Source organism: Mustela erminea, chromosome 17, assembly GCF_009829155.1.
Source record: "Mustela erminea isolate mMusErm1 chromosome 17, mMusErm1.Pri, whole genome shotgun sequence".
Taxonomy (NCBI): Eukaryota; Metazoa; Chordata; class Mammalia; order Carnivora; family Mustelidae; genus Mustela; species Mustela erminea.
Genome location: NC_045630.1, coordinates 12,706,196 through 12,719,936, shown reverse-complemented (window position 1 = coordinate 12,719,936; position 13,741 = coordinate 12,706,196). Strand labels below are relative to the sequence as shown.

Here is a 13,741-nt window from a genome sequence, read left to right as displayed (position 1 = left end):
TCATGATCCCAGGGTCCTGGTATTGAGCCCCGCATCAAGCCCCGCATCAGGCTCTCTGCTCAGCTTGGGGGCGGGGGGAGCCTGCTTTCTCCTCTCTGCTTGCCTCTCTGCCTACTTGTGATCTGCCTGTCAAATAAATAAATAAATAAATCTTTAAAAAAAAAAAAAAAAAAAAAAAAAAAGAAATGAGTAACCCCCCCCCCCCCCCAAATTTACAAATGGAATAGTGATTCAAATGGCAGCTGCTACTTTCTTCGGAAGAAATTACATTATCATCATGCACATAAAGCAGAAAATTCTTTTAAAGAAACGTTAGCTTCAAAGACTGAAATTATAAAACCAGAAATGTATGAGACCAGCACACTATTTTTAAAATTAACACATTAGTGAAAACAATTTTTCACTGAAATTATTTTTCTGCTAACATACAGCTAAGAACAGTTCCTCTGGAAAAAAATAAGAAATTTGATTAGGGGTAAAAAAACAGGTACAGTGATAATTTTGAAAGAAGAAAGGAAAGACTCCTTAGAGCTAGTTTTTTTTTTTTTTTTTTTTAATGTTCTGTAGCAAGTCTTGGTCGGAGCTTGTGTTTGAAGTAATCTTGAAAATATTTCTGGTTTATTTTTCCTCTAATTATTGGATAGGCTTCATGACAGTAGGAGGGGGAAATGAACACTTATTAAACTAGAATTAGCCTGAGGATATCTTGCCTTTGCCTTTTAGATTCTTGGAGTGAATTTTAATCATTCTACCGTCTTCTTAACAAAGAGCAAGAGCTACTATGAAGGACAGCAGAACCTCCCTTAACCCATCTTGCCTTAACTTGCAAACTGATTACCTGATGATTTTTAGTTTTTTTGACTGGTGCCCATACCCACCCAATGCTCTTAGCTATTTCCCCCACCACCATGAATAATGAGTCACTTGCTTTCCAAGGTTCACAAACCTATTTTCTGCCAGAGTACATGTTTTTGAAATTGCTTAACTTAAATTTATGCCAGTCAATGAAATGAGTCCTAAATAGGTAAGTGAAACTAAGGTGAATGTTTTAAAAGTATAGATAGAGGTGAATTGCCAAAAATACTGATGTGAGCAAGATGACTGTAAATAAGATCGGAGAAAATCATAAAAACCTAGAAGGATTCTACATTGAAATTGCTTTGTAAGTGTCTAAGTTTCACTGTATTTTAAATAATCATAAACTGTAATTACAAACTGGAAATCTATTTATGGATTTTGGCAACTTGCCCACAAATGTCAGCTTTATCTATAAAAAGGAAGGGAATCCATAAAAAGTGGTGGCCAGGGGCTGGGGTGGGGTGGGGAGGGAATAATATCACACAACGAAGAGGGAAGATATCTTGGAATTGATATGCTAGAGGATGATGAAGGCTTTGAAAAGTCAAGCAACAGGGCTAAGGGTTATAGGCCTTGACAAAAGTTTTTGTTTTTTTTTTAAATTAATTAATTTATTTGAAAGAGAGGGAGAGCGAGTGAGAGTACGCACCCTCAAGTGCAGGGTGAGTGGGGATGGGGGAAGGGGCAGGGGAGGGAAGACTCCCTGCTCAGCTGGCAGCCAGGAGGGCTGGATCTCACAACCTGCCCCGCAATCAAGAGTCAGAAGCTTAATGGGAAGAGCCACTCAGGTGCCCCCAGACTTGGACAGAAGGCATTTTGATGGGAGTAAATAGGGTTGCTAGATAATAAAATACAGCAACACCCAGTTACATTTGAATTTCAAATAACTTTTTAGTATAAGGAATTTTTAGTATAAATATGTCCCATGCAATATTTGTCTCAAATTTTTATGTGCTAAATCTGGCAACCCTAGGTATAAATAGATTTACTGGGGGAAAAAAAAAGAAAGAAAGAAAGAAAGAAAAGGAAAGGAAAAAGAAGGCATCCTGACTTCTGAGAAGGGATTTGTGTCTGACCTTTCAGAAAGAAGTTAGGGAATGTATCTTCTCACTGGCCACTTTCAAGTTAGGAAATGCATCTTCCCATCACCGCCAACTTACCGGGCCTGGAGAAGTCTTTCCGCTCTGTCTCCTGGAATTGGGGGTCTGGGAGGATGGACTTCGCGGAGACGAATTTTCAGCCTTCCGTTTGGCTGCCATGGCCAGTAACCAGTTTTTATTCTCTGGGGAGCTATTCTCTTTGCCTACCACCTCAGACCCCTCTCCACAAGATCCCAAAGGAAGAGGTAGTGTTCCGCAGCTTTCAGAAGCATAAGGACTGGCGGGAGAAGGAGGCTCTGAGATACTCATACTAGCTCCTTCAATCTTGCTTGGTTTGGCGGGACCTAGAGAGTCCTTACCAAGGTCTTCCTGGTTACCAGCAAGGCAACAGAGATCCAAGTGAAGCTTTTCAACTGGGTCATCAAGCTCAGTCACACAGTTGCAACTCTTTACACACTTCTGTTTCACACTCTCCAGACAACTTGAGTCTAGCCTCCTCTTTACTCGATTTCTAGACTCTGAGCAAGCCACTGCTTGGGATGATTTCAGACTCACAGGAATGAGGGCTTTTCTTGGAGATGTGATCTTGGTCTCAGAAGCGGGTGGCGTGATGGGCGGTGATGAGGATGGTGTTCGGGTCATCCAGTTTCTAATGGACATCTTGAAGGATGAGGGTGGCTTCGGAGAGACGGAGGAGACAGAGCCTCTTCTGCTGATAGGAGACCGGGCTTTGGCAGGAGGTGTTTTAATAGAGAATGTAGGAGTATTTGAAGGAAGAGGGAGGTCTCCTGCACAGCTTGGAGCACAAGCTGCTGATGATGGGGAAGAAATGGATGGACTGCTCCTTACTCTGGGAGCTTTGGCAGGAGTATTCTGGCTACTTGTCACTGTCACTGAAAAAAAAAAAAGAGTCACAAAAATCAGAGGTGAAAGTCAGAAAATTCCTGAATTCTCATCAAGGAAAATTATAACTAACTTACTCATACAGAAATAGTTTTCCAAGTGATTAGGTTATATAAATCATTGGATTCTTACCATACCCTTGCAACATTTTCCTTCCCCTTTCCTAACTGCCCTCCTCCCAACCACTGTTGTAAAACATAGACAATCTAGAAAACACAGAAAAATTAAAAAAAAAATTTAAATGAGTCCAGGTAAACCACTTTTAATATTTTTTTTCTATACTTGTGCATGTGATATATACATTATATATGTCAAATTTTTTCTATATGAAACAAGACTATAATGTATATACTCTTTGTATGTAATGTATTTGCTAACCTTCTACTAAGCATACCATGAATATTTTGCACATTAATATAAATTTATATTATCATTTTTAATAGCTTCAAGTATTCTAAGGTAACAGTAAGACATTCAGGTTGTTAATGATATTTTGTTTTCATATGTAAAGTTGCCATTAGGATTCCTGTATATACTTTTGAGCAATGCTAGGGCAAAGAGGCACCACACAATGACTCCCAAACAGAAGTACTGGTCTAAAATTTGGCACATTGATTTACTGTTGACTTGAACCCAACCTTTTACCTCCTCTACTTCAGCTTCCCTATCTGTTAAATGGAAAGATTTTAATCTCCACAAAAAACAATCCCATCAATTACTCACTGAGGTTATTAGGCCTCACTTGGTTTTCCATCTTAACTTATGAATGGCTACTTTCCACAAGCCAAAGAATGTCAAAGAACATTTCAGAAGCTAAATGCTTTCTCTTAGTAAAGCAAATCAAACCGGGATAGAACTCTTCTCTATGTCCTATCTCTCGTTTACAAGAAACAACAAGTACTTTAGGCAAATTCTTTAAAAACTTCATGCTTCTTCCCCCTTAGGCCCCACCACAGACAACTCTGTATTTTCTTACTTTCCTTCCGAGCTTTTTAGATTGCTGAAATAGTGTTCCTATCTCCAATAACAAGGAAAGGTCATCAGTTTATTTTCTAAGTCACAAACTCTTTGAATTATAACTCTGATATTTAATTCAGTTTACCGAATTTTATTCATATGCAATTGAATTTAGAATGAGCTGACATAAAAATACAATCTCTCTTTTAGTTAGAATACAGATTTATAAGCATTAATTTCAGGAATTTAGTTATCCTATATGTTCTACCTCGTGCTTTTTTTTTTTTTTTTAAAGATTTTATTTATTTATTTGACAGACAGAGATCACAAGTAGGCAGAGAGGCAGGCAGGCAGAGAGAGAGAGGAGGAAGCAGGCCCTCCGCGGAGCAGAGAGCCCGATGCGGGGCTGGATCCCAGGACTCTGGGATCATGACCTGAGCCGAAGGCAGAGGCTTAACCCACTGAGCCACCCAGGCGCCCTACCCCGTGCTTTTTACTAATAAAGCAGTTTTGTCTTGAGATAGAGAAATTCTACAAACTGACTTTTACCTGAACTTTCCCCATCAACCATATTTTTAGAAATCGCCAAAGTGATACCACTCCTTCAATAAATCATTCCTGGAAACCCCCCCCCTTTTTTTTTTTAAAGATTTTATTTATTTGACAGACAGAGATCACAAGTAGGCAGAGAGGCAGGCAGAGAGAGAGAGGAGGAAGCAGCCTCCCTGAGGAGCAGAGAGCCCAATGTGGGGCTCGATTCCAGGATGCTGGGATCATGTCCTGAGTGGAAGGCAGAGGCTTTAACCCACTGAGCCACCCAGTCACCCCAAGGAAAACCCCATTTTTGTCGTAACATGATATATAAGGGAAGTTAGTGACAGGACCTGTCCCTAAAGCATCTGGTCATTGTTCTCATACTCATGTTCTAAAGCTCAATTACTATTACTTCAGGAGGACAAAAATTTTTCATTTTTTCACTCCTCAGAGCAGGTCAACAGTCACCACACAGCCCCTATAGTCATTAGTTCTATTAAAGTGGGCTGAAGGATATGGTTAAGGCAGAAAGTCCTAAAATAGTATGGGTTTTACAATATGCAGGTTCTAAGACAGGATTAGGGGAGAAGGAAAAAGCTGGGCCAGGGCAGCTGGGGTTGGGACCACACAGATAGCTAAGTTTCTGATACTCGAGCAGTAGACATCTGAAGTATTTACTGAAGGTCAGCGGGGTATCTGATGTGGTGGAAAGCTAGGGCATTTCTCTTTCTTTAGGATGTTAGAATGAAGGAAGGATTGGACAATGGGGGTTCAAAGAGAAGATTTAATTAACTTGGAAGGTTAACAAAACTCTACGACAAATTTAAATCTTTAAAAAAAAAACAGTAACTAGATTATTTAGATAATAGAAGTTGATGGTAAAAAAACAAAACAAAACAAAACAAAACAAAAAACACAACCAAACAGTTAACAGAAGGGAATAAGGTGAAAAGTCAAAAGTCCTCTTTTTTTTTTTTTTTAAATTTTATTTATTTATTTGACAGAGAGAAATCACAAGTAGTTGGAGAGGCAGGCAGAGAGAGAGAGAAGGAAGCAGGCTCCCTGCTGAGCAGAGAGCCCCATGCGGGACTCGATCCCAGGACCCTGAGATCATGACCTGAGCTGAAGGCAGTGGCTTAACCCGCTGAGCCACCCACGCGCCCCAAAAGTCCTCTTTTTAATCTTCTCATTTTACTCATTTTCTTGTGCAACCCACAATTTTCTATATGCCTGTTAGTGCACACAAAGGTATATCATACCTTAAAAACCCAACAATGGATTATTACACACATAATTGTTACACATAATGGATTATTACAGACACATTCTGCAATTCGCCCTTTTCTCTTAAAAGTGTTATCTTTTTCTCTGTATCTCCTCACGTACATTAGATGCACTGCATTCTTTTTAACAGCTATTTGGTACATCACTATATTGGCGCATCGATTTAACACGACAGGCCCATCTAGCACATCATCTACTGACTCTCCGCTGACCCTAAGCACTGCACAAGATCTGATGACCCAGTAGCATAAACCTGTATTACTATCCTAAAAGCTTCCTGAAAGTCAGCTCCTTTGAGGAATTAGAGGAGAGCTTACGAATAATCAGTCACTTTGCAGCTCCTTTCTTATAAAAGTTTGCCATCTGGCCTCACCTCACCTTTTCAGTCATATCATGTACTCTGCTACTCTGGGATCCTGTTGCAGGAGACTACTCACTGCTTCCTGAATAAGCTGCGCCCTGTCACATCTCTGTCTTTGTTCATGTGGCTTTCTTGCCAAGCCTGTCCCTTCTTGGCCAGGCAAAAATTCTCATGTTTCAAGCTCTGATGACATCGGTAACTTCATTGTTACACAATTCACAAACTCCTTTCATTGTGTAGAATTCACAAACTTCTTTCCTCCTCTCCCACAGTAAGTAGGTTCCTTTTGTTTATGTAGCTAGGAGCAATGTTAATAATGTGCCAAAGCTTTTATATCTGCCTCCTGGACTAGACTGGGAGCACTTAGGGGCAGGTGATGACGGTTTACTCATTTTTTTTAAGTCTAGTGTCCCTATAGCACCCAGCAAGGAATTATTAAACAATTTTTATTAAATGTCATTACTTCTGAGACAGATGATGGTGAGGTACCAGGCATCAAAAAACAGACTCTAAGAATTCTGCTGACTGGTTAGAGTATAGCAAGCACATGAGATAGAACAGGTAAGGTTTCCTTCTCTTTACGATAAGGACAATCATCTTTGTCACTCAATAATGCCTAGACCAGAGGTTCTCAATCCTGACTACATATAAGAATTACTTGGAGCTTTAGAAAAATACAGGTACTTGGTCCCCATCCCAGACCTACTGGACAATCACTGGGGATACACAAACTTTTAAAAAGCTCCACCACTGGTTACGATGCTCAGCTGGGGCTGAGAACCCTTCACCTTGACAGTGCTGAGATTGCTGGCTGAAACGGTGAAACAATAGTAAGTGACAGAGCAGGTGCTGGCTGGGAAAAGTAGGGCAGAGGGAAAAGGGGCTGTGCCTTCAGTTTAAAGCCTTCTGGCTGGTGTGCTAAAAGGGCCAGAGGAGAAGATATGAAGCCTAGGACAGCAGTGAAGGTTTGGGGTGGCAATTAGAGTCAGGAAAGCAGAGGACCATAACTTTCAAAATGGAAGTGTGATTAGCGGCAGCCTATCTGTTGCTGGAAGCTGGGTTACAGGGATGAACAGCCAATGTACCAGCCTTTGGCTTTCACATGGAGTTGCTGCTCTGTAGAGCTCTTCAAGAGAACTCTAGCAGCATCCAGAAATAGAAAAATCTAGGTATAACTCTTGGTCAGGTTTTTTCTTTTCTTTTCTTCTTCTTCTTTTTTTTTCCCAATATTTATTTATTAGAGAGAGAGAGCACACAAGCGGGAGAGCAGCAGAGGGAGGGGGGAAGCACTCCCCGCTGAGCAGGGAGCCCAACATGGGGCTCAATTCCAGCACCCTGGGATCATGACCTGAGCCAAATGCAGACGCCTGACCAATGAGCCACCAGTGCCCCCCTTGCTCGGGTCTTTGCTTTCTTATGCTGAGTCCTAAAGGAGGCAGTAGGGCAGAGTGCTTCTAAGCATGGGCTCTAAACCCAGATTGCAAATGTTTAAATTCTGGTTCTACTGCAACTTGACGGCTGTGTGACCTTAGGCAAGTCCAGCTTCCTTGAGCTTCAGTTTTGGTTGTTTGGTGAACTAAGTAAGATAATCCATGTGGGTCTCTAGAATGATTGTACTCAATAATGGCTAAAGGTTGTTGTTGCTATTATATAGTCCAAATTTGGATCAACATGTATAAATTCTTTTGTGACTTGGCTTCCAAAATTAAATAATTAATGACACACTAAACATACTTAGTTAAGCAACTCACTTTTCATTAATATTCTTAAAATGGTTACTGCAATTAACACAGAAATGCCACCCCTGAGAATCTATTTTAATGGGATGGGGGAACCCTTAATTCAGAAAACAATTTTCACGAAATATTGGAAACACAATATCCAACTACAAGAGAGTAGCTAAACTACGGAACATTTACTCAGTGGACTATTTTAAATAATTTTGCTATAAGATAACATAGAAAGTGCTTAGGACATAAGTTCAGTGAAAGCAACCTCAAGAAATCCAAATGTATTTACAGTACAAACATGATTCCGTTAATAAGAATCTCTCTGTGGAAAAGGAGGAAAAATCTCAAAAAATAAAGTGTCAAAATTGTGAGTGGTGGAAACACTGATGGCTGTTTCCTCATATGATTCTTCTCTTTTTCATTTCCCAAAATTAGGGAGAGATAAGTAACTATAAAGACAAGGCAGCAAATAGACATCCATGTTCCTGGATCACAAGACTTAACACATCATTAAGGTGGCAATATTCCCCAAGCTGATCTAGAGATCTGACGCAATCCATATCAAAATCCTAGAGTACTATTTTGCAGAAATTGACAAGCTGGTTCTAAAATGTGTATAGAACTACATGAGGACAAGAATAGTCAAAATAACCTTGAAAATGAAAACCAGGGGACTCAGCCTTTCTGATTTCCAAACCTGCTACAAAGCTACGGTAATCAAGACAATGTGGTATCAGCATAAGGACAGACATATTCATCAATGGAACAGAAATTAGAATCTAGAATAAACCCTTACATTTATGGTCAACTAAGTTTTGGCAAAGGTGTGAAAACAATTTATGGGGTATAGTCTTTTTTAAAAAAATGATACCAAGAAACCAGGATATCCACGTGTAAGAGTGAATTTTGATCCTTACCTCATATCATACACAAAAATAAACAACACAACGGACCAGAGGGCCTTAAAACTAAAAAACTCATAGAATAAAATATAGGAGTAAATCTTTGTGACCTTGAGTTAAGCAATGGTTTCTTAGATATAACATCAAAAACACAAATGACAAAGGAAAAGACAGATAAATTAAATTTCATCAAAATTAGAAATTTTTTTGTCAAAAAAAAACCACCATTAAGCAAGTAAAAAGACAACCTATAGAATAAGATAAAATATTTTCAAATCACTGTATGACAAGGGACTTATGTCTAGAGTATATAAAGAATACTTTTAACTCAACATTAAAAAAGACAAATAAATTTAATTTGCCCAATAAAATACGGGCAAAGAATGTGCAGAAGCATTCTTCCAAAGAAAATATACAGATGGCAAATAGGCACCTGAGAAAATGCTCTATGTCATTAACCGTGAGGGGAATTAAAATCTAAACCACAATGGGATACCACTTCACATTTACTAGGAGGGCTATACTTAAGACAGGGCTATACTTAAGAGCTAGTAAGGATATAAGGACATTGGAATCTTCATTTCTGATGCTGAAAAAACTCTAGGATGAGATTGTGTTGATGACTGCTTCACTCTGAATGCCCTAAAGACCACTGCACTCTGTACTCTAAATGGGTAGACTTGTGATATACGAGTATATATTGACAAGGCTCTAATAAAAAACCTCAAAGGGGAAGAAAAGTATAGGAAATAAAAAGTAAAAGCAGTTACCATCTAACTCCATTCTGAATAGAAAAAAAAATACTAACTCTTAATCAAACAAAAATTATGATCTTGTATTGGAAAGACAGGGGAATGGGGAGCGTGCAGGGATTTGGAGTGGTGGAGATCCAGAGGGCTAAACCCTCCTCACCCATATTAAAAGGTCAACAGATAACGTTGAACACTGCACCAAAACAAAACCCCAAAGAAACAGAAATGCACAAATATTATTTAGAGATGTACATATCAAAGAATCAGCTAAAACATTTGACAGTGGCTACCCCTGAAAAAGGGAAACTGTGGGGCAGGGTGCCTGGGGGCTGTTTTTTTTTATCTTATTCACTGCTGTAGGACTAGTTGACTTGTTAAACTATGATACAAATAAAAAAACATTTTTTTAAAAGAGAGGAAAAACCAAAAACCAAAAATAAAAGCATCAAAGGTTTTACTGAAGTAGACTCAGAATAAAAGACCCCTCTGGAGTCCAGTTCTGCTTATAACAACTTGTAAGAGAATAAGTAAGTAAGTCGTTAGAAATATGAGTATATACTCGGTCTCACCTTCAACTCCCCATTACCTTAGGCCTTGATGGCTAATGTAAAATCAATACTTAAGCTTGAATTTCAAGCTTATTACTATGTATCTATTGATAACATCGGAATCCCCTCTGGCTGGCTCGGTGCTTGGAAGACTTTTGCTCTTGGTGCACTGTTCCACTCTTCAACACTGTCTCTGTCAGTTCATGGTTATTACAAAATCCACATACATGATCCTTCCAATACTTTGCTTGCTCAGTCTCTGCCTCCTTCTACATAGCTTTGTCCTTTCACTCACTCAAGCCCCTTATTTCTTGACCTTACTACTACCAACCTGCAAATCCTCCATTTTCTCAATGTCAATCACCACCTATTTTCCAGCTCACTTCCGAGCAATTCCAAATTCCAATTCCAAAATTCCTTCATCCTCTGGGGATCCTCAATTTATTCACCTTCCCACTTCAATATGGTCCCCTAAGTGCCACTATATCCTCATTTCCCTCCTCCCCCAGTTTCATTCCTACAGTTCATTACAGTCATCCTCTCTTACCTACCCTCAACTCCCTTGCCCTCCACCCCTCACTTCACACTCGTGGACTGAAGCCACATCCCTTAAACTCCCCACCTACAGTGTACTTGTACCTGGGCAGCAGACACACAACCACGCTGACTTTTCAACTTTCAACTCATGGCTACCAGCCTCCAGTTGACCCACTGCCCAATAACCATATCTCCCCAGTCCCTTACTCTTCTTTTCTCTGTAGGACTCTTGTCAGACTTTCTTATCTCTCCTTGGATCTCAACCACCTCCTTCCCTATCTTTATTTTCACTTGAAGATCCTGATTCCTATCTCACTAAGAGAAGCTATCAACTTCCACAGGTTCTGAACATCCCACCTACTTCACTGTATTTATATTTTCTACCTTTTCTCTAATTACTATGGATGACTTTCCACACCCCTGGCAAAGGCCTACCCTTTTACTTGTAAATTTGTTCTCACACTTGAGAACATTGCTCCAGCAAATCTCCCTGCATCAAGTCCCACCCCCGCCATGGGGTCCTTCCAGTCACACACAAAATGCTGTTAATACAAAGCAAAAAACAAATTGCAACACTGCTTCTTCCTCAGCTACCACTTCATTTCTCTCCTTTCCTTTCTAGCAAAACTCCTTGGAAGAGCCCTCTATTCTTGTAGTCTCCAAGTTCTCTTCTCTGATCCTCCTTAACACCCATTAGACACTGACACTCTGCCAACTGCTTTCATTAAAAGTCACCGAATAAGCCTGATAGTGCCAAATCCAAAGGCCAATTTTTAGCCCTTGTCTTACATGGAGTTCTAAAAACATTTGACCAAATTCATCCCTCTCTCCATTATTTACTGGGCTTCCAGGATACAATACTCTCCTGGTTTTTCTCTATTTCTGGTTGTGTCTGCTCTTTCACCCTTCCAATCTCTAAACAATGGGGTGTTCCAAGGCTCAGAACCCAGACCTATCCTCTTTTCTTAGCTATAGCTTCCTTCACCTACATGTTGTTGAATCCCAAATTTATAGCTCTAGGCTCAAACTGCAGAATTAAACATCTAACTACCTCTCTGACATCTTCATTTGAATGTCTAATAATCATATCAAACAACATATCCAAATGGAGCTTTAGCTATTCCCTCCCAAACCTGTTTCTTCTGCAGTGATTCCTGTCTAGGTTAACAGCAATTCCATTCTTCCAGCTTCTCAAGTCCTAAACTCTGAAGTTATCCTCAGTAACTCCCTTACATTCCATATCTGATTCCACATTATATTTACAATATATCCAGAACTTGAAGACTTCTTACCATATCTTTTGCTACCCCTCTGTCCAAGTCACCATCATTGCTTCCTAGATTATTTCAAAGGAGTTCAAAATTAGCTTCCAGCTTTTACACTGATCCCTTTATAATTTGTTTTCAACACAGGAGTAAAAATAATCAACTTAGGAAAATTCAGATCATGATACTCTTCTATTTAAAACCCTGCAATAGCTTTTTAATATGTCAGAATAAAAGCCCAAATCATACAAGAACCTCATTTTCCACTACTATTCCCGTCCCTCTCGTTAGCTTGCTCTAGCCACGGGGGCTCTAACCACATTAGCCTCCTTGAGGAACAAAAAATATCTCAGGCCTACTCCTGCTTACGGGCTTCCGTGCTTGCTGTTTTATCTGCCTGGAATGTTCTTCAAAATGTCCACATGGCTCCCTGTTTCACTTCCCTTACTCAAACGTCATCTAAACATTGAGGCCTCCCTGAGCACCTAATTTTCTAGTGTTCCTTTTTTCATAAGTATTTATAGTTACCTGACATAGTACATATTTTCTTTAATTGTTCCTCTGCCTCTCATACTAATCTGTAATCTTCATTTACATTTTTGGGATTTTTTATTCTTTTGTTCATTGCTAAATCTTCAGCAACTCAGAGCCGTGCCTAGCACATCATAGGTGTTCAATAAATACTTTGAAAATAAGTGAACCACCACTATATTCCAGTGCCTCTTGTAGATGATAAACACAGTAGTGCTCAGAAGATATTTATTGAAAAGAATGTAAAGAAAGATGGTGCTTTCCTTTAAAAATATATCAAGTAAGACCAAATTTAGCTTATCACTCTGCATTGCAGAATGAAACCAATCAAACCATAAGCAACTTAGAAAAATGCATGGGATCCTTACCTAGGTCAGCTCTGGCTTCTTTTTTCTTCTGAGAGGCCCAGCCCACTAAAGAGAGTTTATCTCCTCCTGACTTCTCCTCTAAGCCTCTATTCAAGCGCCAGATTTTCAGTGTATTGTCATCAGAGCAGGTAGCAATCTAATGAGAATCAGGAAGGAAGTTAAGAAGTTTCAATCAAAGATTTATAACAAAGTAAAAAGTAGATCTTAAGGACCCATGACTAGAGAATTATTTTGTGTGATATACCAGGATGTAGAAAATGAGATCTAAAAAATCATATACTTCATCCCTCGCTTTCAGGAATCACTCCAAATTTCCATAGGACTGTATTTTCTTTATAATTCTGATGGTATGTCTTCTGTTACCAGTCACATCTTACCTGACCTAAAGCCCTACTATAAAATCAGGTTCCTTTCATTTTACTCTCAAAAACCTGGGCAAGTCATTATCTTCATCACTTTCTATATAATTATGAAATATAATATAATTATGACACCCTTTTTTATTTCCTCTCTTAAATGATAAACCGCATATGCCACCAACATTCAATTTCTACCACTTTCTTCTGAATTCTACATGTTCTGGCTTACTGCTAAAGTAATGGGATCATTTCCAAGATCAGGCTTAGTCTGTGACTCTAGTAAGCTGTGACAAGTAGAATGAAACCATTCTTCGAGATTCTTTTTCAGATAGGTAAAGGAGCAATCTGGGAAAACAACAAGTTCACTAGGCTGAAAGAAGTTAAAAATAACCTTTGCCCCTTTAAAAATATCTGACCATTCCCGATCTTGGTCCCAAGCCTTTTATGGCAGAGAAAGTCCAGCTTGAAGAGCTTGTGGCAAATGGCCACTGGTACCAGAGCTGTTCCCCAGCATTTGTTTATATAATTTCTCTATTTCAGTCACTGAAGAGAGAGAAAAAAAAGAACACACGTTCTCTTAAGTCTTGGCCCCCAAGAGACTGGCAACTTTTTCCTTTCCTTACTGGGAGGCCAAAAGAAGACACACATATTTAACTGCTCAAGAAGAAATGCCTGGAATCCCCAGTTACTCGATGGTCTATTAACAAGAATTATTTCCAGAGCACCTACTGAGAGTGTAACAATTTACATTT

General features: G+C 39.4%; 1 protein-coding gene across 4 annotated transcripts in view; it reads right to left on the bottom strand.

The window, feature by feature from the left end:
- Positions 1-13,741, bottom strand: part of DTL (denticleless E3 ubiquitin protein ligase homolog) — a 45,134-nt gene that overhangs the window by 3,817 nt on the left and 27,576 nt on the right. For all 4 annotated transcript variants that reach the window (XM_032319141.1, XM_032319140.1, XM_032319143.1 and 1 more), the window contains exons 13-14: positions 12,631-12,766; positions 2,019-2,851 (exon numbers count right to left, since the gene is read on the bottom strand). In XM_032319141.1, the coding sequence (XP_032175032.1) occupies positions 2,019-2,851; positions 12,631-12,766 (969 nt within the window). The remainder of the gene's footprint in view (positions 1-2,018; positions 2,852-12,630; positions 12,767-13,741) is intronic.